The 26,058-nt window shown below is 40.1% G+C and overlaps 1 protein-coding gene across 1 annotated transcript in view; it reads left to right on the top strand.

The window, feature by feature from the left end:
* The window catches only part of FAF1 (Fas associated factor 1), a 476,212-nt gene that overhangs the window by 83,692 nt on the left and 366,462 nt on the right, over positions 1-26,058 (top strand). The window contains exons 3-4 of the mRNA XM_062191295.1: positions 1,347-1,393; positions 24,962-25,164. Of these exons, the coding sequence (XP_062047279.1) occupies positions 1,347-1,393; positions 24,962-25,164 (250 nt within the window). The remainder of the gene's footprint in view (positions 1-1,346; positions 1,394-24,961; positions 25,165-26,058) is intronic.

The following is a 26,058-nucleotide window of genomic DNA, read 5'->3' as shown; positions in this document are numbered from 1 at the left end:
CACTATCCACTCTGCCTGTCCAAAAAAAAAAAAAAAAATGGACAAAGGACTTGAAGATGTATTTTTCAAGAGAGGAAATTTAAATGGACAACAAACACTTGAAAAAATGCTCAGGGTCGCTAGCCATCACAGAAATGCAAATCAAAACCACAATGAGGTTTTACCTCATCCCAGTTAGAATGACTCTCATACAAAAATCAATGAACAATAAGTGCTGGCTAGGATGTGGGGAAAAGGGTACCTAATGAACTGTTGGTGAAGATGTAGACTGGTGCAGCCACTGTGGAATACCTACCATATAATCCAGCCATTCCACTCTTGGGAATTTACTCAAACGAAAAGAAATGCACCTATGAACCACAATGTTTATTGAATCTCAGTTCACAGTAGCTAAGATATGGAATCAACCCAGATGTGTGTGAACTGGTGACTGGATAAAGAAGTTATGGTATATATACCCTGGATTACTACTCAGCTGGAAAAAAAAAAAATGAAATCCTGTCTTTTGCAACAAAATGGATGCAACTGGAAACCATTGTTCTTATTGAATTACACCGGTTCCTAATATACTGATATGTTTCCTCTAATCTGGGATAACTAATGGAATACCTAAAGTGTAATATATTGGAATGAAATGGATATTTTGAGATTCAATGATTGTTATAGCCCTTGTCTATACTTTTGAGGAAGAGTGTTTTTTCTTCATACTATTTGTTGAACTTTTGGTATAGGTTTAGCCTTATGAGAATAAACTGAAAAGAGATCTTTGTAAAAATTGAGAGTGAGAGTAGGGGGAGGAAGAGGAAAAAGGTTGCAGCGTGGGCAGGAGGGAGGGTAGGATGGGAAGTATCCCTGTTGTTCCTAAACATGCATATATGAAATATATGAAACTTTTATACTTTAAATAAAATACAAAAAAGAATAACATGAAAGAATGAATTTAATTTTTAAGCTAACTCTTGCATTATAGAGTTTTTCACTGTGATTTTATATCTTCTCATTCTGAAGGAAAAAATGTTACAAAGTTTGAGGTACAGATTTTACTTGTTTTGACATTCTTAAAGATATGTTTTGTGGGTAATTTGTTTTGTGGGTAATTTGCTTGAATGAGGACTGGGGAATTAGGCTTTTTATGCCTCAGGGTTTGGGGATCTTTTAAGCCAAACACATTACTAAAAATTTTCTAAAATACTGTTTTAAAGAGAAGTAAAGAAAATTTAGTCATCAGTATTTTGCATCATTAAGGATACTTAATATTCTGGTTAAATTAAATTTTTAAAGTATACTTGCTTTACTCTATAGCATTTACCGGCTTCTTTAAATGGCCCTCTGTTTCTTGTTTGCAGGCAGCTATCAATGGTGTAATACCCCAGGAGAATGGCATTCTACAAAGGTATGCTATAAACTGCTTAATGGTAAGATGACAGCTGAACAAAGCAAAAAAATGTTGTTACAGTTTTTTGTTTGTTGGTTGGTTTAATGGATCATCTGATTTTTGGTGCATACATTCATCAATATAGACATTATTTTTTGGACATTTCAATTAGTTAACCTAAAGTCCTTATAAATGAAAGTTCCCAGAGCACTGAACTGTTTGACCTGAAGAAACTAATGTTATAAGGTAGAATGTGATTTTTTGATTTTGCCAGTAGGTAAAATTGAATATGGGACCATGAGAATTATAATAGCTTCAACACAGTTGTTTAAATTAAAAAGAAATTCATGACTTTTCTCTACTAAAATTGCAGACTGGTACTGAACTAAAAGAACACACTGTAAAGTATTATCTGCAAAGTGCAGATGAGGCAAACAAACAGCAGAGTAGAAGAATGAGGTTGTTTTGGAGAGGAAAAATATAGCACAAAAATCTTAATAAATGAACTATAAACAGTGCCTTATTTTATAGGAAACTATTTTTAGATTGAAGCAAAATTGTGTTTGGTTGCCTGTACCACCCTTAATGTTTAATGGCTTCAGGTAAAATGATGGGCTGGGAGGGAGCAATATGGTAGTATAGCAGTGGGACGTTCTGAGTTGTGCAGGGAAAAATGGATTATTTTTTAAGATTTATTTATTTATTTGAAAGTCAGAATTACACAGCGAGAAGAGAGGCAGAGAGAGAGAGAGAGAGAGAGAGAGAGAGAGATCGATCTTCCATTCGCTAGTTCACTCCCCAGTTGGCCATAACATCTGGAGCTGTAACAATCCAAAGCCAGGAACCAGGAGCTTCTTCCAGGTTTCCCACATGGGTGCAGGGGCCCAAGGACTTGGGCCATCTTCTACTGCTTTCCCAGGCCATAGCAGATTGCTGGATTGGAAGAGGAGCAGCCGGGTCTCAAACCAGCACCTATATGGGATGTCGGCGCTTCAGGCCAGGGCATTAACCTGATGCGCCACAGTGCTGGCCCCCAAAATTTTTAATTAACAAGTAGAGAGGATTCAAGGTGGTGGCAGAATCAGGAAAAATTTGTCCGGAGTGGCCCGGGAGTCCACCAGAGACTGCCTGGGTCCATGCCAGGGGAAGCAGAGAGGTACCTGAAGTGCAGAGAAGGAGTGGCGCAGGGACCCAGCAAGGAGACGGTTGCCTCCCCCTCAGAGAACCAGATGAGAGGTGAGAGAGATGAGATGCAGAGTGATGAGTGGGGAAATTTGGTGAACAGCACTTGGAGCTCTAAGTGGGAAGAAGGAGAAATTTGGATGACAGGCAGAAACGTTGAACACACCACAATCCATTGGTGTCTTCCTCCTCTCCCCAACCAGATCTACAGCCAGTGGGGAGTAGCCATATTGATTGTTTACATTTTTGAGTGAAGGCAGAGGGCTGCTGCTTTTACCTCCTGCGCACAAACCCATCAATTGAGGGGGCCACCTCACAACACATCTCACATGGGAACAAGGATCACAACAATTCAGAGTGAATTCTCAGCCATCACACAAGTTTTACATTAATGAATAATTCTAAACAACAAAAACCCAAGCTCATTCTATGAACAAAGGAGCAGGGAGTCCAGCCCCAGGAGGTGGGGCTTAGTACACCAAAGCCCTGGTGCACGAAGTTTAGTTCAGAACCAGTCCATAAGGACCCAGAAATAAACAGTGCCCCAGGAGGTAGTGCATGCTTCCACTTGCTACAGGCACAGACACAAAGCACAGAGAAATACATTTAAAAATAAAACAAATCAGAAACCTAACAAAATCGAGAAAGAACTAAGGAAAAATCCCGAAACAGAATAAGGAAGAATTTATGAACTCGCCAATGGATCAATCTAAATCTTCAATAAAGGAGGCTGAAGAAGAAGAAATTGAAACCATGCCAGAAAAGGAATTCAGAAAATTAATTATCTGATTACTTTGAAGCAATCAGAAACAGATTCAAGAACTGAATGAAAAGCATTTCCAAGAAATTGAGATTCAAAGAGAAGCCAAAGGGAAATACTGGAAATGAAAAATTCAGTTCACCAGATAAAAAACAGATGAGATAGCAGAGTGAATATCAGAACTAGAAGACAAACTTCTGGAAAGAATACTGTCAGACCCAACACAAGAAGAAGAAATTAGAAAATTAAAAATCACGATTGGAGATTTACAAGATTCTATCAAGTGATCGAATGTATGGATCATAGGAATTCCAGAAGGCATGAAAAGAGAGAATGGATTAGATGGCCTTCTTAATGAAATTATATCAGAAACTTTTACAGTAGGTAGATTGAAAGAAACATCCAAGTACAAGAAATACACAGAACTCCCAGTAGACACGACTAGAAAAAGAATTCATGAGGACATACTGTGGCAACACTCAGCTCAGTGAAACAGAAAGTACAGATCCTAAAATGTGCCCAAGATCACATTCAGAGGTAATCCAATTAGGCTTACCACAAACTTCTCACTGCAAATGCTACAGTCAAGGAGATAATGGAGAGATATATTCCAAGTCCCAACAGAAAAAAACTGTCAACCCAGAACACTATATCCTGCAAAATTTTCATTTATGAATAAAGGAGAAACAAGGATTTTCCACAACAGAAATTGAAAGAATTTGTATCTTCGTGCCCAACATTGGCTCAAGGATGTGCTGTATGCGGAAGTAGGAACTTCACTACAAAGAAGATGAATGTAGAAAATGACCCAGTAGAAGAACCAAGTCCAAAATGCATAAACAGCTCTATTTAAGGAAACATGGCAGAGAAAAGACAACATTTAATAATAGTCACACTGAATGTAAATGGTCTCTATTTTTCAGTTAAAAGACATAGACTAGCTTAATTGATTAAAAAAGAAAACCCGGCCGGCGCTGCTTAAAAAAGAAAACCCGGCCGGCGCTGCGGCTCACTAGGCTAATCCTCTGCCTGCGGTGCTGACACTCTGGGTACTAGTCCTGGTTGGGGCGCTGGATCCTGTCCCGATTGCTCCTCTTCCAGTCTAGCTCTGCTGTGGCCCAGGAAGGCAGTGGAGGATGGCCCAAGTCCTTGGTCCTTGCACCTGCATGGGAGACCAGGAGGAAGCATCTGGCTCCTGACTTCAGATCGGCGCAGCTCCGGCTGTAGTGGCCATTTGGGGGGTGAACCAATGGAAGGAAGACCTTTCTCTTTGTCTCTCTCTCTCTCTCTCTAACTCTGCCTGTCAAAAAAACAAAAAAACGAAAAAACAAAAAACAAACCCACATCTATTTGCTGCTTACTAGAAACACACCTTACTAACAAAAGATGCATACAGAATGAAAGTGAAAGGATGGAAAAAATATTCTGTGCTGATAGAATGGTTCAGCATTCGAAAATCAATCAGTGTGATACAGCACATTAAGAAATTGTGGAACAGGCTGGCACCGTGGCTTAACAGGCTAATCCTCTGCCTGTGGTGCCGACACACCGGGTTCTAGTCCCTGTTGGGGCGCCGGATTCTATCCCAGTTGCCCCTCTTCCAGGCCAGCTCTCTGCTATGGCCCGGGAAGGCAGTGGAGGATGGCCCAAGTCCTTGGGTCCTGCACCCGTATGAGAGACCAGGAGAAGCACCTGGCTCCTGGCTTCGGATCAGCGTGGTGTGCTGGCCGCAGCGGCCATTGGAGGGTGAACCAATGGCAAAAAGGAAGACCTTTCTCTCTGTCTCTCTCTCACTATCCACTCTGCCTGTCCAAAAAAAAAAAAAAAAAAAAAAAAGAAAAAAAGAAAGAAATTGTGGAACAGAAACCATATGATTAACTCACTAGATGCAGGAAAGCATTTGACAAAATAAAACACCTGTTCATGATGAAATCGCTAAGCAAATTAGGTTTAAAAGGAACATTCTTCAACACAGTCAAGGCAATTTATGACAAACCAATGGCCAGCATCGTGTTGAATGGGGAAAACTTGGAGATATTTCCACTAAGATCTGGTACCAGACAGGGATGCCCCCTCTCTCCATTGCTATTTAATACAGTCCTGGAAGTTTTAGCCAGAGCCATTAGACACACACAAAAAAATCAAAGAGATAAAAATTGGGAAGAAGTCAAAATATACCTATTTGTAGATGATATGATTCTATATATAGGGGATGCACAGGACTCCACTAAGAGATTAGTACAGTTCATAGAAGAGTTTGGTAAACTAGCAGGATACAAAGTCAGTACACAGAAATCAACAACCTTTGTATATACAGACAATGCCATGGCTAAGGAAGAACTTCTAAGATCAATCCCATTCACAATAGCCACAAAAACAATCAAGTATCTTGGAATAAATTTAACCTAGGATGTCAAACATCTCTATGTGGAGAATTACAAAAAATAAAAGAATGAAATAGAAGAAGATAAAAAAAAAAAAAACAACCAACAGAAACAATGTTCCATGTTCATGGATTGGAAGAATCAATATCATCAAAATGTCCATTGTTTTGAAAATAGTTTACAGATTCAATGCCATACCAATGAAAACACCAAAGACATTCTTCTCAGACTAGAAAAAATGATGCTGAAATTCATATTGAGGAACAGGAGACCTGGAATATCTAAAGCAATCTTATGCAACAAAAATGAAACCGGAGCCATCACAATACCAGACTTCAAGACATACTGTAAGGCAGTTCAAAACAGCCCAGGCCGGTGCTGTGGCTCACTTGGCTAATCCTCCACCTGCAGCGCCAGCACCCCGGGTTCTAATCCTGGTTGGGGTGCCGGATTCTGTCCCGGTTGCTCCTCTTCCAGTCCAGCTCTCTGTTGTGGCCCAGGATGGCAGTGAAGGATGGCCCAAGTGCTTGGGCCCTGCACCCGCATGGGAGACTAGGAGGAAGCACCTGGCTTCTGGCTTCAGATCAGTGCAGTGCGCCAGCCATAGCGGCCATTTTTGGGATGAACCAACGGAAGGAAGACCTTTCGCTCTGTCTCTCTCTCTCATTGTCTAACTGTCCCCCAAAAAACAAAAACAAAAACAACACCTATCTATTTGCTGCTTACTCAATTCACAATAGCTAAGAAATGGAATCAGCCTAAATGCCCATCAGCAGAAGACTAGATAAAGAAATTGTGGGATATGGACACTATGGAATACTACATGGCAGTAAAAAAGGAAGAAATCTGGTTTTTGCAACAAAATGAAACAAGCTGGATAACTTCATACTTAGTGAAATAAGCCAGTCCCTAAGAGACAAATATCGTATGTTCTTCCTTATCTGTGAGAATTAATAAGCACTTCTAAAATGAAAGTTATGGAACTGAAATTGACACCTTTAGAATCAGTGACATCTGCTGACCCCGCGGCTCACTAGGCTAATCCTCCACCTGTGGCGCCGGCACCCCGGGTTAGTCCCGATTGGGGTGCTGGATTCTGTCCCGGTTGCTCCTCTTCCAGTGCAGCTCTCTGCTGTAGCCGGGAGTGCAATGGAGGATGGCCCAGGTGCTTGGGCCCTGCACCCACATGGGAGACCAGGAGGAAGCACCTAGCTCCTAGCTTCAGATCGGCGCAGTGTGCCAGCCGCAGCGGCCATTGTGTGTGTGGGAGGTGAATCAACGGAAAAGGAAGACCTTTCTCTCTGTCTCTCTCTCTCACTGTCAACTCTGTACAAAAAAAAAAAAAAAAAAGAAGAGTGACCTGAATATTCCTTGTCCTGACTGTCAAGGGACAGTTTTTTATTGTTACTTTTTATTTTGTATTTCTTTTTTTTCCTTTGTTCTCTTCTTCATACTATATGTTGAACTCTTTATGTAACGTAGAGTTTATCATATGTATATTAAGTCAATTGGAAAAAGACCCCAGTAATAAATAAGAGTGGGAATTAGAGACAGAGGCGGTAGTCTGTAACTGTAAAGCAGTATAGTTCTGCATACATTCTTACAGACTTACTTTTAATGGTAAAGCCTAAAAAGTTGTCATGGGATGCCATATCCATTAAATTGATGGTATAAATGCCATCTTAATTGTTAAAATGATCATATTAAATGTTAATGTCAGCATGTAGATAGGTTTAAGTGTAAAAGTGATCATATAAATAATATCAAGTGCCTGGTAATTAAAATAGATTGAAAAAGGAAGGAATGTCCAATATGGGAAGCAGTCCACACAGCAGACTCCTAGAATGACATTCACTGTAATTAACACTCTGACCTCAGAATCAACCCTTAAGGCTTCCTGGACTGGCTGAAAGGCCTATGAGAGAATTTCAGGCATGGAAAACCAAGACTCTGTGGCAAAAATGTCCTACACAGGGGATCTCTATGAGACCTCAGTGGAAAAATGGGGCACTTACTCCCCATTAGGACATCTATCCTCAATTAGTTGTACTCTGAGAATTAACTGCAAATCTTGTTCTCAAACTGTACTCCATATGTTGTGTGTGTATGTGTATGTGTGTCTGTGTGTGTGGGTGCAAATTGTCGAATTCAGTGCTAAAAATGGAGTTGGTCCTCTGTATATAAAATTAAACTAAAATGAACCATAATGAAGAAGGAGATGGGAGAGGAAGAGGGAGGTGGGATGAGAGTCGGGGTGGGAGAATGTGATTGGCGGAAAAAAATCACTATATTCCTAAAGTTTTACTTATGAAAAATGCATTCATGAAATAAAATCTTAACAAAATATAGCAGTGGTGAACGTCTGTGACTTGTTTTCTCATCCCCCTTTAAAATTGGCAGGGAAATTTTTGTCCAGAGTAAATTTCGTCAATTTCCAATATCTGAAAATACCCTTTTATTTTTTTTGTGATTTTTCAAATCCATTCAATTCATTTGAAGTCCTAATTATTAATTAAATCAGATGATTATAGCATCTTTATTCTCTCTGTCTCTCTCTTTCTTGGTTTTAAAAGTTTTAGCTTGCTAAATATGAATCTAGTTTTATTCTTAAATAAATGCTATTACCAATTTGCGCCAGAATTTTTGCTATGCTAAACCCTCATGGATTCACCTCTTTGTTTCTGAATACATTTTGGATCTTACATTTAATAGTATTTGCTGTGTGTTGAACTGTCCCTTTTAAAACATTCCATCATTCATTCTCTCATCACAGGGTCTACTTTTTGTTTACTATATTACATGACTGAATTCAATACTGGATATTTTTCATAAAGTTTCTCTAATAATTGGGGTTTAACTTTGATCCGAGTATGTTTTTTCTTAGTTTTGTTTGCTTGTTTTGAATTAAACGAATGAATCATACCTACATAAGAAAATCAATTAATTTAATAATATTTTTCAACTGTTTCCTTCCTGACCTTGTCTTTTAGCTTCAGAATCACTAAGGATTTTATATAACTGAAAATTTATATGTCTGCTGATCAGAGGGAAATGAAATAATGTTCTTTGTACTCTGTCATGGTGCTTAACAGTGAAAACAGATTACATAGAGCTAGGAGTGATGTGTGCTGGCTGTTGTAATGATCTATGTTTTTGCACTTGATTTTTTTTTTTAAAGATTTGTTTATTTTTTACTTGAGAGTCAGAGTTACACATAGAGAGGAGAGAGAGAGAGAGAGAGAGAGAAAGGTCTTCCATATGATTGTTCACTCCCCAATTGGCTGCAATGCCCGGAACTGCGCTGATCCAAAGCCGGGAGTCAGTAGCTTCTTCCGGGTCTCCCATGTGGGTGCAGGAGCCCAAGGATTTGGGCCATCTTCCACTGCTGTCCCAGGCCATAGCTGAGAGCTGGATTGGAAGAGGAGCAGCCGGGACTAGAACCAGCGCCCATATGGCATGCCAACGCTTCAGGCCAGGGCCTTAACCTTCTGTGCCACAGCGCCAGCCCCAGTTGATTTTTTTTTTTTAAGATTTATTTATTTATTCGAAAGTCAGAGTTGCACAGAGAGTGAAGAGACGGAGAGAGAGGTCTAACATTCGATGGTTCACTCCCCAATTGATCGCAATGACCAGAGCTGTGCTGATCCAAAACCAGGAGCCAGGAGCTTCTTCTGGGTCCCCCCACGTGGGTGCAGGGGCCCACAGACTTCGGCCATCTTTTACTGCTTCCCCAGGCCATAGCAGAGAGCTGGATCGGAAGTGGAGCAGCTGGGTCCTGAACTGGTGCTCATATGGGATGCCGGTGCTTTAGGCCAGGGCGTTAACCCACTGTGGCACAGCGCTGGCCCCTGTACTTTATTTTTATATTAAAGTTGAATACAGTCTGTGTATACAAATGACTTGTAGTTTGTCATTTCATACTTTTAACAGAAAACTCATGCAAAGTACTATCAAGAAATTGCTTTGCTATATAGTATTCTCAGAGAGCACTGAACCTTTAGATAGGAAATAATTAAATTTGTACCATTTTGATAGATGTGTTGATAGTTAATTCCTTTTATCAGATTTTATTTTAAAAACTGTAGTTATTATATGCAATCTAAAGGAAGTTTTTAATGTAAACTATATTGGAGGGAAAAGAGCCACTTTCCTGTGCTTTCTGGCTTTTCTTGAAATCAGATATTTCTGTGAATCCAAAAGTGGTAATGTGGTGCTTAATGTATCCATATAGTCCAAAAGAAACTAACATTTTTTTGAAAGATTAAAGTATTGTACTAAGCAATTGATGTATTTTTCTTCATTTAATAATGATTTTAAACCTTAAGAGGTAAATGTTATTTCTTACTAGACAAACTAAAGGTTAGAGGTTTTACATGGATTTGCCCAGTGTCACACATGTGGTGGAAGGTAATGAATTCTGGATTCCCTCTCTCTCTTTTTTAAAAGATTTTATTTATTTACTTGAGAGGTAGAGTTACAGAGAGAGGAAGAGACAGAAAGAAAGGTCTTCCATATGATGGTTTACTTTCCAGATGGCTGCAGTGGCCAGAGGTGGGCCAGTCTGTAGCCAGGAGCCAGGAGCTTCTTCCAGGTGGCACTTGGGCCATCTTCTACTGCTTTCTCAGGCCATAGCAGAGAGCTGTATCAGAAGAGGAGCAATCAGGACATGAACCGTTGCCCATATTGGATGCTGGTGCCACAGGCAGCAGCTTAGCCTAGTATGTTACAGTGCTGGCCATGGATTGTCTCATTTTAACAACCATGCTCTTCATTCTCTGTGACTTTTTTTTTTTTTTTTTTTTGACAGGCAGGGTGGATAGCGAGAGAGAGAGACAGAGAGAAAGGTCTTCCTTTTTGCCATTGGTTCACCCTCCAATGGCTGCTGCGGCCGGCGCATCTCGCTGATCCGAAGCCAGGAGCCAGGCACCTCTGGTCTCCCATGCAGGTGCAGAGCCCAAGGACTTGGGCCATCCTCCACTGCCTTCCTGGGCCACAACAGAGAGCTGGCCTGGAAGAGGGGCAACCAGGATAGAATCTGGCGCCCCAAGCGGGACTAGAACCCAGTGTGCCGGCGCCGCAAGGCAGAGGATTAGCCTGTTAAGCCACGGCGCCGGCCTTTTCTCTGTGATCTCTTGTGTTCTGCAGTAAATGAAATCTGTCACTATGTTTTAAGCCTTTTTTTTTTTTTTAAGGGAAAAACATGGCGTTTAATTATAATTTATGATATTTCTTCCTATAAATTTGTTTTCATAGTTATTATTTTAGTTGTAAGCTAGTAAAGGCAAATTTCATTATGCTTCATTGCACAGGTAGAGATAAGAATGCATAAAGTAACCTGGTTCAGATGTTTCAGCATGTTGTTGCTGTAGTCAGGAATATAAGCAATTCTTATGGCTCTTCCTCCAAGGCTTGTTTCCCTAAGCAGTATATTGCTAACACACTATATTTAAAATGTCTGTTACCTTACACAATCATAATGTAAACCATTTTTTTAAGTCATAAACATTGTGTACTTAAGTGAATGTATTTATTACATCTTGGCCTAAAATTTTATTTTACTCAACATCTTGTACGGAGCCTCTTTAAAAATTATTTTTGAAGATATTTTAGGTAGATATGCTAGTGAATTACTTCTAATAGAGAACAAATACTTTGTTTTCTAATAATAAAACTTATAAATTATTAGTGTAAGTTTAGTTATTCACTAAGTTGCTGATATATCCTAATTCATATTTGGTTTATGACCTAGACAGATACACAATATGCTTATTGTGAAATTCATTGACAGAACCTAAAGAAGAAAAGGTTTGTTTTCAAAATTGACTGTTATGCTTTCAGGATCTATGAATGCCCACGTTTTCTCCTTTAGAAAATACCTTTTTTAGCCAGTTAAATTCTGTATATTGCTTTCTCTAATGCCCACTTATTAAAAAATATGTTTTGCATATCATTTTAAATCTCTAAATCAAATGCGATTTTTAGAGGGGCTACGCAAAATTTAGCATAGTATGGACTTTGAAAATTTTAAATAATGAGTGACACATAATTTCTGTTTGCTTCGCTTTTTGTTCACTGCCTTCATGGGTTTGAGTGGTTTATAGAGGACAGCTTAGTTAGGGTAAAAATGTTCCCTTACTTGAATTTAGATGTAAAGTATATTTTTCTTTTTTTTTTCTTATTTATTATTTTTTTTAACTTTTATTTAATGAATATAAATTTCCAGTGTACAGCTTATGGATTACAATGGCTTCCCCCTCCCATAACTTCCCTCCCACCCGCAACCCTCCCCTCTCCTGCTCCCTCTTCCCTTCCATTTGCATCAAGATTCATTTTCAATTCTCTTTATATACAGAAGATCAATTTAGTATAAAGATTTCAACAGTTTGCACCCACATAGAAACACAAAGTGAAACATACTGTTTGAGTACTAGTTATAGCATTAAATCACAATGGACAGCACATTAAGGACAGAGATCCCACATGAGGAGCAAGTGCACAGTGGCTCCTGTTGTTGACCCAACACATTGACACTCTAGTTTATGGTGCCAGAAACCATCCTAGGCTGTCGTCATGAGTTGCCAAGGCTATGGAAGCCTTCCACGTTTACCGACTGATCATATTTAGACAAGGTCATAAAAGACAGAGTGAGGATAGTAACCAATGATCCTAAGAGTGGCATTTACCAGGTTTGAACAATTATACAGCATTAAGTGGGGAAGAGGACCATCAGTACACACAGGTTGGGAGTAGAGCCATTGGTGGTAGAGTAGAGGTTATGATTACAAAGGAATGAGGCCCAAGTGCACTAGACAGGGCCTAGAACAAAGGACAGAGTCATTATTAGAGGAGCTAAGAAAGGTGCTAAGCTACAAGTAATTTTTCTGATTGAGAGGCAAATAGAACCTGACAGAAGGGGCTTGATAATAATCTGGTGGGCTTTAGGCCTTGTAAATTCAGAGGCCCAGACCTATCTATCTCTTCACATGGGATATATCCTAAGGGAGGTGTGAACCTCCTAGGGGAAGGCACTCTGTTGACTTTCATTACTTCATTGCTGGGCTGGGAGGAGAGCTGGCCAGGTAAAGGCAGAGGGCATCTCTAACAAGAAATTTACAGTTCTGCCTGCAATGTTGCTGACCCTACTTGACCATCCCCTCAGCTGCAGTGGTCACTTTGGAAGCTGGGCTGAGTGAAGGGCTTTTCAGCTTAGAGCCAATAAGATCTGTGGCTCTGACCTGGGCATCCTTCGACTCCAGGGCAGGTCCATTTCCAGTGATCCAACTCTTGGCAGAGCTGCCAGGGCTCTTCACAAGCTGACTTCTGCTGAAGCCCAGGCTTACCATTTTGAAAGCCCCTGCAGTGGACTGGCCTGTTGGATCTCCTTGAGGGCAGATCACTGTACAGATCAGCCATTAATAGGCCTGCCACCCATTGCTTCTGATGCCGAGCTTTCTTTTCCTCCTGGTTTGTGTTAAAGCAGACCAGAGGATGCAAGTCAAGGGAGTGCCCGTGTCCCATCTCTAATCTTCAGTGGCCTGAACTGCAAGTCTATAGTCACAGGCATGTTCTATAGTTGTTTTTCTAAGGTAGACAATGCCCATGAGGAAAATTATATTCTCACTTTAAAACTTTCTTTCCCTTTGGTCTGAAAGGGAGGTTTTTTCTACTTACTGTATACTTCGCTGATGGCGATGTGAATCTAGCTATGAGATTATTATTTGAGTTCTTATTTTGGCTATGCTATTGCAGAAAAATGTTAGCCATCTCTTTTATAAGGTCTAAAGATTAAATTGTGCGTCCTACAGATTCCTTTATAATAGAATTAGTTTCCTACCTTGAAGAGAATAGAGAAATGAAAGAACAAGTCGGGCTTAGAATAGAGAAATGAGGGAGCGAGTCCTAGATCGCTTGCTGACAATAGCAATATTACATGGAATACTTAGCAAACCGTTTCAACCATTAGATAACAACTTAAGAAAACCTTTACCAGAAAGTCCAATGCCTTCTATAAATTTTAAGAATCATGTATTTGAAAACACCTCTTAAATATCTAACATGGTGTAGTTTGTTTAGCCAGTAAACTTAAGCACAACCATCTAAAACGTTTTTAGGTTCTTTCTACCAACAAGTCTAAAACATATGATACACAGATTCAGGTCCCACAAATTAAAATGTATCTTTGATTGATTTTAGCAGCTTAAATTTATGGACAATCTTATCTATAAGCCATTTAAAATAAAACTCTTTATAAAATTTCCCCACGTGGACATACAATATGTACACACATATAACATAGCATAATAGACCAATATAGCAATTTTAATAATAGCTTTTAAAATCTTTAACTCTTTTTGTAGATTGCCAATTGATTTGAATTGCTTTTTCTTTTTAGTAACCTCAGTTAACCATACTTTCTCTCAGTTGGTACTGTTAATACATTATTGGCTTCATCTGTTTACAGAGCCATCCCAAAGTACTGAATACAATAAAAGTGGCTGGAAAAAGTCCATAGGAACCTATAGGAGGACAGCTAAACACAGAACCAACAACGCTTTAGTTTTATGAGCAGCAGATCATATATAACTATGGATGACAAAAGACTTTAAGTCGCCGTGTTTAAAATTATAAACTCATCAACCAACAAGAGGCACTTGCTTACTTCACAGTATTTTTGAAAGCACCTGTAGGATTTTACAAGTATTTAACCCTTTAGGCCTCTGGGGCTTTCTCTTTAAGATAAGTATCATGTCTAGTAACACAAGATCATTAGACTTTTTAATTCTCAAACATCTGTATTAATAGCATTTTCCATTATAGAAACTTAAAGTCTGGTACCACATCACATCTTGACAGTCCTTCTAATATAATCCAAATAGACTGATTAGTTGGTGTCTCTATAAGATGAGAGACATAGGTCCTTTGATTTTTTCAGTTGGGCCCAAACTGGAAAAACCAAAGTCCAGGATTTACTGGAAATTTTAGAGACCAGATTGTTTGAAACTTTGATTTTTTGAATGCCTGTCAAGAATGCCAAGAAGGCTCAAAATCCAAAATATCTGGTTGAAATAAGATTCCTTAAAATCATGACATAACATAGACCCAATTTGATCATTGTTACAAGGTGATTATTCAAATCTTTGAAAATAAGCACATATTTAAATAACCCATAGCTCTTAATAAAAATTCAGCTGTTTTTGAACAATTAGAATTTAACAGACATCAAGAGAACATAATAGATTACTTTAACACATTGCTTTAACAGAGCATCAGAGTTTAATTCTATGTCAAAGAGAAATTGAGCTTCCTGTGATCTTTTGCTGTTAGGTTTCCTTCCTTTACCTTCTTTCATATTGGCGACCATGTTTCTGTGTTTCTGTGTGTAACACATCTTTAAGCATCTTTTGCAGGGCAGGATGAGTGGCAGCAAATTCTTTCAGTTTCTGTTTGCTATGAAAAGTCTTAATTTCACCTTCATTCACAAATGAGAGCTTTGCAGGATATAGTATTCTGGGCTGGCAGTTTTTCTCTCTTAGTACCTGGGCTATATCTCGCCATTCCCTTCTAGCTTGTAGGGTTTCTGATGAGAAGTCTGCTGTGAGTCTAATTGGAGATCCTCTAAGAGTAATCTGACGTTTCTCTCTTGCACATTTTAGGATCTTTTCTTTATGTTTCACTGTGGTGAGTTTGATTACAACATGTCGTGGTGAGGATCTCTTTTGGTCATGTTTATTAGGGGTTCTATAAGCTTCCTGTACTAAGATGCCTCTGTCCTTCTCCAAACCTGGGAAATTTTCTGCTAGTACCTCACTGAAAATGCCTTCTAATCCTTTCTCCCTCTCCATGCCTTCAGGAACTCCTAGAACCCGAATGTTGGGTTTTTTAATAGTATCCTGTAGATTCCCGACAATATTTTTTAGATTTCTAATTTCTTCTTCTTTTCTTTGGTTTGCCTGTTTCCTTTCCTGTTCTCTGTCTTCTAAGTCTGATATTCTCTCTTCTGCTTTGCCCATTCTGTTTTTAAGGCTCTCTACTGTGTTTGTCATTTGATCTATTGAATTCTTCATTTCATTATGATTTCTCGTCACTATCACAGTTTCTTGTTCCACTAGTTGTTTCATTTCATTTGGATTCCTCCTTAATATTTCATTTTCACAGGCCGGCGCCGTGGATCACTAGGCTAATCCTCCGCCTTGCGGCACCGGCACACCGGGTTCTAGTCCCGGTCGGGGCACCGATCCTGTCCCGGTTGCCCCTCTTCCAGGCCAGCTCTCTGCTGTGGCCAGGGAGTGCAGTGGAGGATGGCCCAAGTGCTTGGGCCCTACACCCGCATTGGAGACCAGGAGAAGCACCTGGCTCCTGTCATCGGATCAGTGCGCTGCACAGGCTGCAGCGCGCTACCGCTGCGGCCATTGGATGGTGAACCAACGGCAAAAGGAAGACCTTTCTCTCTGTCTCTCTCTCACTGTCCACTCTGCCTGTCCAAAAAAAAAAAAAAAATTTCATTTTCACAAGAGAGATTTTCTATCTTGTCCATTAAGGATTTCTGTAGTTCAAGAATTTGTTTTTGAGAACTTTTTAATGTTCTTATCAGTTTTTTGAGATCCGCTTCTTGCATTTCTTCTATCTCATCATCTTCATAATCTTGAATTGGGGTGTCTTTTTCATTTGGGGGCGTCATAGTGTCTTCCTTGTTCTTGTTAGCTTGGTTTTTGCGTTTGTTGTTTGGCATGTTGGAGATATTTGGTTTCTTCACTGTGGTGTTTTTTCTTGTTACACTATGGCTCTATATTAAGTGGACTATCTGCTTTCAGTGGAGCCTTAGAGGCTTGAGATGAGTGTGGACTGAGAGCTGTGTTTGGTTCCTCAGGGTTGAGGGTGTGTCAAAGATGACACTCCCAGGTTAGGTGTGGTAAATCTCTCTTTCTTTTTTTGATTCAAAAGGGAAGTAATTCCACACAGCTGAATGTAATTGGAGGTAGTTAGCAGGCAAATGATATACCCACAGGAGCCAGAGATCGGAAGCTCTTTCCCAAGGACCACACAGGGACTCTGTGCTGCCCTCAGTGTGGGCTCCAATTCTCCTGCAGTCTCCCACTGGGTTGCCAAGTTAGATGCTAATCTCCTGTTATTTCACCCCTCCCCACAGAGTCAGGTGTTTCTGCTAGGCTCAGGGCTGGTGCAGACCTGAGGTCGCCCTGCTTATGACGTATGTCCAAAATGGCGCCTGCTCTGTCTTGCTCGCCTTTGAGAGGTGAGCAGAGAGAGAGAAACTTGTGTCCGTATCGGTCACTTTTTTTATTTTTTTCCTCTCTCTCTTCTAGTTAGCCTGGGGAATTTTTCCCCACGGAGTTTCAAGCCTCGTTCCCTCTAATCTCCTCTTTCCGCTTGCCCGCTGGTGTCTCGGGCTATGGAGGTTCGGCTCACCTCGCGTTCCAGCGCTGGTGCGTTGAGTCTGCCTCTGGTGTCCCGAAATTGGGCTCCCACGCTCTCCACACAGGTCCACTGTGAATCACTAGTTCCGGAAGAGTTTCCTCTGCTGTTTCATCCCCTACTCTTCCTTGACCCTGCAGTATCTCCAGTTATATTAAAGTGTCTCTCCCCCGGACTAATAGTGTGCTCCCTGCCTATTCCGCCATCTTGGCGCTCTCGTAAAGTATATTTTTCATGGAACGTTTCTTACCAGTATTCTTTAAAAAAGAATATTGGTTAAATAGAAAACAATAAATAGAAAGTCAAGCTATGGAATCCTTATTTTAATATATTAAACATTTAAAATATGTTTATTATTTTTTGAGGCAATAATTGTATGTTTGTGTTTTTTTGATGTTGTAGGCCAATAGTGAAAACTGATGGGGACATTGATTAACTGGTTGATTCTTTGGCTTTGTCTCACTTTTTGTTTTGATTGCTAGCAAAGCAAAATTTAAGTTCTTTTCTTTCTTATTGATCTTGAAATAGAGTTATCATAACTTAAAAGAAAATTTTCAAGTGATAATGTTTAAAGAATCATAGTAGATAAAATACATACTAATTAGTCTGCTGTGATTAAAAATGTCATACTATCTCTTAGAATTAGGACTTAATAAACCAAAAAAACCACTCCAACTCTTTTAACAGAGAGAATTCTGTACAGGAGATCAATTACAAAGAAATGGAGAAGCCTGAAAAAGCAAAATGGGGATACTGAGATAACCCAGATGTGATGGTTACAGAAAGTGGCTGTACCATTAGGCCCAGATAAGAACGTGTCTTGCTGGACATTGAGGAAGGGAGGCCAGGGCAAGGTTGAATCTCTCAGAGCAGTATAGCTGTGAGAAACTGCAAAGTGTCTTGTGCAAAAAATGCTGAAAAAACCAACATTAGTGGCTGATGCCGAAGCAAAGTGGATGTCACTGTTGGGGTGATACATCTCTGCTAAGATGATGTTGTTGAGTCAGTGTGAAAACTCCAAGAACTGAGTTGAAAGTTTGTGCTAAATTCCTTGTTCAGTTACTTGTTATAGGCCATAGTTAGTATTTTCAGTTTCTTCCTCCGCTAGTTATTCTATATTCCCTCTGTATTCAGCCAGTATCTCAAATGGTCACCATTCTTTTAAATGTGGGCATATCAACCCCAACCCCATCATTGTTGGTTGTGGTTTTTTTTTTTTTTTATAGATTTATTCATTTAATTGAGTTACACAGAGAGAGATCGAGAGGCAGAGAGAGAGAGGGAGAGTTCACTTCCCAGATGGCCGCAACAGCCAGAGCTATTCCGATCTGAATCCAGGAGCCAGGAGCTTCTTCTGGATCTCCCATGTGGGTGCAGGTCCCAAGGACTTGGGTCATCTTTTACTGCTTTCCCAGGCCATAGCAGAGAGCTCAATTGGAAGTAGAGCAGCCTGGACTCAAACTGGCGCCCAAATGGGGTGCAGGTACCGCAGGTGGTGGCTTTACCCACTATACCATAGCGCCGGCCCCCATCATTCTTTGACTTAGAATCTTCACTGTGTCTTCTTTTTTAAATTTCTTTTCCTGACTTTTTGGTCTGTTTTTTAAATTTTACTTTTCATTTTTTCTTCTCACTTTTGAGACAGAGAGCTTCCTTTCCCTGGTTCACTCCCCAAATGCCTTCAACGGCTAGGTCTGTGCCAGGTAGAACCTGGGAACTGGAAATCAATCCGGGTCTCCCATGTAAAAAATGGTAGGACCTAATTACTTGAGCTATTATTGCTGCCTCATAGGGTCTACTTTGAAAGGAAGCTGGATCTGGGTATTATATCCAAGTACTCTGATATGTGGCACTGATATCTTAACTGGCATTTTGACTGCTTGTTAAACACCTGCCTTTTGTCGTTTTTTATTCATTGTAATTTTCTACTTGACTTGCCCCTGGAAAATCTCCTGGTGTTAAATAATCTGTTATATAGAAATAACTCCAATTTTCTCTTGATAATCAGGACCAGTCATTCTAGCCAGTACTTAACTGCTTTGCTGGTTGGTTCAGTCTTATAGAAGAGTACACAATGACCAAGTGACATCTGATGTTCTAATTCAATTGAAGTATTATGGAAACATTACATCTTTTGGATTTGTGATCTCTGAACTGTCAAAACCTAAAGCTCCAGGAAACAGAATTCTGGTGAGCTATTAGTCATAATAAGAGAAACCACTACCACCACCTAATTTCCATACATATGTTTTTTGCTAGTATGAGAAATCGCATGGTGTTTTGGCCACTAATACAAGGAATGTACCACATCCTTTAAAGTGTATCCCAAGCTTTGAGGTTATTATTTGTCATACTGTATCATAGCTGAGTCTTTTTAAAATTTTTTCTATTTGAAAGAATTACACACACACACACACAGAAAGAGAGAGAAAGAGATAGAGAGGGAAAGAGTGGGAGCGGAGATGGAGAGAGGAGAGAGAGAGAGATATCAATCAATCTTCCATCTGTTGGTTTATTCCCCTGGTGGCCAATTGCTAGGGCTGGGCCAGGCTGAAGCCAGAATCCTTGAACTTTTTCCGGGTCTCCTATGTGGATTCTGGGGCCTAAGTAATTAGGCATCCTCTGCTGCTTTCCCAGGTACAGTAGCAAGGAACAGAATCAAAAGTAGAGCAGCTGGGCCAATTCCTAGGGCTGGGCCATGCTGAAGCTAGAAGCCTTGAACTTTTTCTGGGTCTCCTGTGTGGATGCTGGGGCCTAAGTAATTAGACCATCCTCTGCTGCTTTCCCAGGTACATTAGAACAGAATCAAAAGTAGAGCAGCTGGAGCCGGTGCCATGGCTCACTTGGTTAATCCTCCGCCTGCAGCTCTGGCATTCCATATGAGTGCTGGGTTCTAGTCCTGGTTGCTCCTCTTCCAGTCCAGCTCTCTGCTGTGGCCCAGGAGGGCAGTGGAGGATAGCCCAAGTGCTTGGGGCCCTGCACCCACATGGAGACCGGGAAGAAGCACCTGGCTCCTGGCTTTGGATCGGTGTAGCGCCGGCTGTGGCAGCCATTTGGGGAGTGAACCAACAGAAGAAGACCTCTGACTGTCTGTAACTCTACCTGTCAAATTAAAAAAAAAAAAAAAAAGTAGAGCAGCTTATACTCAAACTGGTGCTTATATGGGATGCTGTGTTGCAGGCCACAGCTGTGCTACAATGCCATTCCCTATAACTGAGTCCAGCTTCATGAATTCATTTTATTGTTCTGTCTAGCTTGCTACTTCTGGGTGTTGGCATACATAAATAAACTATGCTACACTTTTGCTGTGAAATGGATTTCTTAGGACCAGTGTAGTATGGGAAGCTGTGTAGATCAAGAAGGTATTCCTTAAATCCATGAGTAGTGATATTGCTAGAAGTATTGCTGTCGGGAAAGTCAGTTCTATATCCAGAAAAGTGTCTTTCAGTGAAAACAGGTCACTACCACCTGTTTAATGAAAATAATTTATTAATAGGCCTCTAGGGAGTGGTACCCTGTTGGGGACTCAATAATCATTTCTGTTGTGTGAAGCTTAGGCACTCTGAAGTTTTCCTAGTTAGCCCAAGGTGTTGTGTCCATCCTTAACCTTCTCTCTTGGCATGGCCATATTGTAAATTAATGTATTGGGCAGCTCCAGAGTAACAAGGGGAAAATTGCTGAATAATGGCTTCTTGTCTGTGTTACCCAGGGGCTTTTCTTTATTGGATAGCATAGAGCTCATTCACCTGAGAAACAAATATATACTGTGTCTGTTATCTCTTTCCTAGACCTCCTTGGCATTCAAATTTCCAATTTTATTCTTTCCATGTCCTGATTAAATGTCCAACTTATTAGCTGTTGTTCATGATTCACTATGGCTGTGTACTTCAGACTATTTCTGTTTCCAAATGAAATGGTCAACTGTGGTACATTATTAAGATCTCTCCACTAGGAGGCTTTCTTTCACTGTCATCTCTCAGGAATATTTCTGGTTAGGGCTATAGTGCTGTAGTAGTCTATTTGGGGTGGCTACTAGCATATGATACATAGCTACTGTTTTTCTTTCCAGTCCAAATATTTTCTTCCATTGTTAACTTAGTTTTATCTCTTTATTGATCAGAAGTATAGGTCACAGCAATAGACTTTTTATCTTGAAGTGCTTTTAACCACCAGACCCCTGAAACTTTATGAAGTTGGCAAGCTCCTGCAGTTTTGTGGAACATGTCTACTAATCTGGTATGCGTGTGTATTATGAAAACATCTATTATTCTTTAAAAATTTTTTTATTTTATTTGAAAAACAGATTGACAGATTGGCAGAGACAGAGATCATCTATTCTCCGGTTCACTCCTCAACTGGTGACAATGGCCAGGGCTGGGCAAGACCAAAGCCAGGAGTCAGGACTTTTCTCTGGGTCTCCCACCTGGATGCAGGGGCCCAACAACTTGGGCCATCTTCTGCTACTTTTCTAAGCACGTTAGCGGGGAGCTGCATCAGAAGTGGAGCATCTAGGACTCCAACTGCACACATATGGGATTCTGGCAGTAAGCGACGGCTTTACTCTCTCTGCTGCAACACCGGCCCCATGATCTCCTTTTCTCATAACTACTGATCTCTACGGAGTGTCAGAGGAAAAACCTATTTTGTAGAATCCTAGCTACAACATCACTTGATAGGCTATATAAAAAGGTAGATTTGAAATGAAGAAACAATAAAGCTGTGTCCTACTTTCTAACTTCAGCTGTTTTTCATAGGTTCTCTAGGACGCTTTGACAGACTTTAGAGATGTGAATTATCATTGCACAGATTTTGATAATATTTAGAATGTTCAGTTTGGAATTCAGCAGTGGCATTCTTTAGGATTTTAGACTTTGTCTTCCTTTACACATTTAGTTTCTTTCTTTCTTTTTTTTTTTTTTTGACAGGCAGAGTGGACAGTGAGAGAGAGAGAGACAGAGAGAAAGGTCTTCCTTTTGCCGTTGGTTCACCCTCCAATGGCCGCTGCGGTAGGCGCGCTGCGGCTGGCGCACCGCGCTGATCCAATGGTAGGAGCCAGGTGCTTCTCCTGGTCTCCCATGGGGTGCAGGGCCCAAGGACTTGGGCCATCCTCCACTGCCTTCCCGGGCCACTGCAGAGAGCTGGCCTGGAAGAGGGGCAACCGGGACAGGATCGGTGCCCCAACCGGGACTAGAACCCGGTGTGCCAGCGCCGCAAGGCAGAGGATTAGCTTAGTGAGCCACGGCGCCGGCCATATTTAGTTTCTTTCAACATTTCCTTTCTTTCAATCTAACAGCTGGGAGAGAGGGTAGATTTTTGTCTTTAGATCAGTAATTACTGGAGTATCTGAAATCTGGTGACACCTAAACAAGTTGATTTTGAACTTTTTTTGACTGTGACCTACAAAGAAAAATACTTGGAATCCAAAACACACATAAGCAAATAGTTAATAGAATAAAAAGATTTATGAAGTAATTTTTGGTCCTGACTATTGAATGACATACACCAATAATATCTGTTCTGTTGTATTTTTGTCTTTGAAAGACTAGTCACAACTTACTGAATCAACTGGGTAAATTCTGTTCAGTGCAGTAATATGAATAAGATAATAAATAAAATTTTTTTTTCTCCTTAATTCTGTAAACAGTGCTTAAGTTTTCATGTTTTTGGTTCCTGTTTCTATATCAGTTTCTGGCTCATTGTTTTTGTGTAAATTCAGCATGAAAATAATGATATTTTATAACTGGTCTTATATGCTGGTGGCATTGGAATATGTTAGTGTAAAATACTCATATTACAACTGGAACACTTTTTGTATTTCTTCTCTCCCCACCTTCTTCCCTCAGGGAGAGACAACAAAGTGATAATACCTAGGACAAGTCAGAGAAAATCCAATTTAAATGATAATTACTGTTTTTGTTTGTATGCCTTCTTTTTATAAAATCTGGATGTTACAAGTTTAGTTACAACATATAGCCATTAAAAACACAATGTAAGCTTTGGCCTTGTGGAACTTAATTCTAGTGAGGACATAGATATCAAATATACAACTGATTTTATACTCATTATTTGCAATCATGTTGTGGAATTAGACCTAATCTGACATAACAAAACATTCTATCTGACATATAAAGGTTGAATATAGTTAGCTACAAAAAAGTTGGAAGTGGAAGTGGTTTGGGAGCAAAGAATATTCCTAGAGGGGATAGCTTGTGTACCCCCATGAAAAAGAAAAGATTAAGGCAAGAGAAGAAATGAAAAGCCACTGTGGCTTTTAGCATAGAGAGGGAGACGTCATAGCAAAAGTTGAAGCTGGGAAGGTAGGTAGGATTCAGATCATACAAAGCTTTATAGGCAGTTTATCAAAAGAGCAAACTTATAGTTTGATGAAAACTGTATGTGAAGGCATTTGCGTCTTTAATTCAAGGGGTGGTGTGGAATGGAATACAGGGGAGTAAGAATATGTTTTAATTAGTTAGGAGGCGCCTACATTAGTCCATATAAGAGGTGACTGTGGCTAGTCCAGGGTGGCTGCTTCAGAGGGTAAATGTTGATAACTTATCCAAAATATATTTAGGAGGCAAAATTGAAAGGAGTGATTAGATATGGGCATGGAGAAAGAAGGGGTCTAGGATGACATCACAGGTTTCTGGCTTAGGTTGGTGATATTAGGAATAATAGAGGAGGATCAAGCTTGGGGAAACATTAATGAGCTTTAGCTTTGCACACACTGAGTAAGGCTTGATATCTTACTAGGTACCAGGCATTGTGCAAATATTATTATTTTTCCTGTGTTACAAACAAGACACCTAACTATTAAGGAGGCAGAGTTGGGATTTTATTTTTACTTTTTAAGTTGGCAGTGACTGTGGGGCTGGTATTGTGGTGCAGCAGGCTAAGCTGTTGCTTATGATGCCAGCATCCCATGTTGGAGTGCTAATTTGAGTCCCAGCTTTCTGCTTCTGATCCAGCTTCCTGCTATTGTGCCTGGGAAAGCATTTGAAGGTGGCCCAAGTATTTAGGCTTCTGCCATCCACGAGGGAGACCAGGATAGAGTTCCTGGCTCCAGCTCTGGCCTGGTCCAGACCTGGATGTTGTGGCTAGGTCTGATGGCAGGTGAAGGATAGCTCTTTCTCTCTCTCATTTTGCCTTTCAGATAAATACATAAATCTTAAGAGAAAAGGCAGAGACTGGGACATGTTCAATATTCAGAAGAATCCTGACAGAGAAGGAGATGTTGAGCATACTAGAAGAGAAAAGATAATCTCTAGTGTAACATTTATGAGAATATGGTTTTAGAGTTTTCACAAATCGAAAAATGATGCCCATTCTATTTTATTGGAAGAGAGAAAGAGAGGGCATATTTGAATTTGTTTGTGAATTAATACTAAGAAGGTAAGGGAAATTCCTCTTGATGGCTTCTAATTTTTTGTTAAAGTAGAAAAAATAGTTTAAGGTCATTGAAGCTTCAAAATTCTCACTAGAGAATTGGTGAAGTAAAAACTCTGTTCTTTATACACAAAAGTTTTAGATAATTTGTTTTTTTGTTAGGGCAAATGAGTACATGTGCCCATCTGTTTGCTACCCAGATGCCCACAGCAGACATCATCATGATGTGATCTTACAAAGAAACATAGAAAGAGAAAGATGGGAGGAAGAGTAATGTGATCTTCACTGGGAGAAATTTAGTGGACCAAATAGAATTGTTTGATTTTAACATTGGGTAGGTAAATTTAATAAGAACAACAACACAAACAAGGATAGAGAGGGTCCCTAGTGGTATCATGTAATGACTTGATTGATGATAATTTTTCTTTTATGTAAACATTTTAGTGAATATGGAGGTGAGACCATACCAGGACCTGCATTTGATCCAGCAAGACATCCCGCTCCAGCTCCTACTCCCTCTTCTTCAGCATTTCGACCTGTAATGCCATCCAGGCAGATTGTGGAAAGGCAGCCCCGGATGCTAGACTTCAGGGTTGAGTACAGAGACAGAAATGTTGATGTGGTACTTGAAGACAGCTGTACTGTTGGTAAGGTTTTTCTTCTTGTAAAGCTTTTGAAAATAAGTAGTTCATTAGGTAAGCATTCAGTTTGTATTCTTTTCTTCTGAGCTGACTGCCAAAAAGAAGGAGGAAAAAACTAAATTGAAACATTTTCCCATGCAGATTATTGTGCTCTGTTTTTAAGTATTATGTTAAAGTTGAGGTAAGTTTAAGAATAATTTTTTGTTTCATGGATGTGGAATGGATATGATGCTATTTTCAGGATGATATAAATCAAATATCTACAAATTTTAAGAAATACTCTTAATTATTAAGTGCCTTAAATATCAGACTTTACAACTGAAGCTCACTCATTTGTTGATACTATGTGTCAGTTTTGGGCTATTGCATTAGAATACCTGAGTCTGGGTACTTTGTAAGGACTAGGATTTTTCACATTTCTGGAGGCTGGGAAGACCAAGATCAAGGCACCAGCATTTTGGTATCTGTGAAGACTGCTTTTTGCTTCCAAAATGGGGCCTTGATACTGCATCCTCTGCATAGGAGGAATGCTGTGTTCTCACATGGTAGAAAGCAGGATGGCAAAGAGGGTAAGGTCCCTTTGTTAAGCCCATTTAATCCTAATCATGAGGATGAGCCCACATGGCCTGTTCACCATTTTTTAAAAAATTATTTGTTTGAGAAGCAAAGAGAAAGAGAGAGAGTCAGATAAAACTCCTACCCAGTGTTTCATTATTGATATGATTAAGACAGTATCTCAGTCCAGGTCCCCAACGTGGGTGGCAAGAAGCCAAAGACTTGAGCCATTCACTGCTGTCTCCACAGTCCACATTTGCAGGAAGTTTGAATCAGGAGCTTGAGCCTGGAGTTGCGCAGGCACACAGATATGGGCTTCCTTTCTGGCATCTCAACCACTAGGCC

The sequence above is a fragment of the Lepus europaeus genome, chromosome 5, assembly GCF_033115175.1.
Source record: "Lepus europaeus isolate LE1 chromosome 5, mLepTim1.pri, whole genome shotgun sequence".
Taxonomy (NCBI): domain Eukaryota; kingdom Metazoa; phylum Chordata; class Mammalia; order Lagomorpha; family Leporidae; genus Lepus; species Lepus europaeus.
This window is presented reverse-complemented; position numbering and strand designations above follow the sequence as displayed.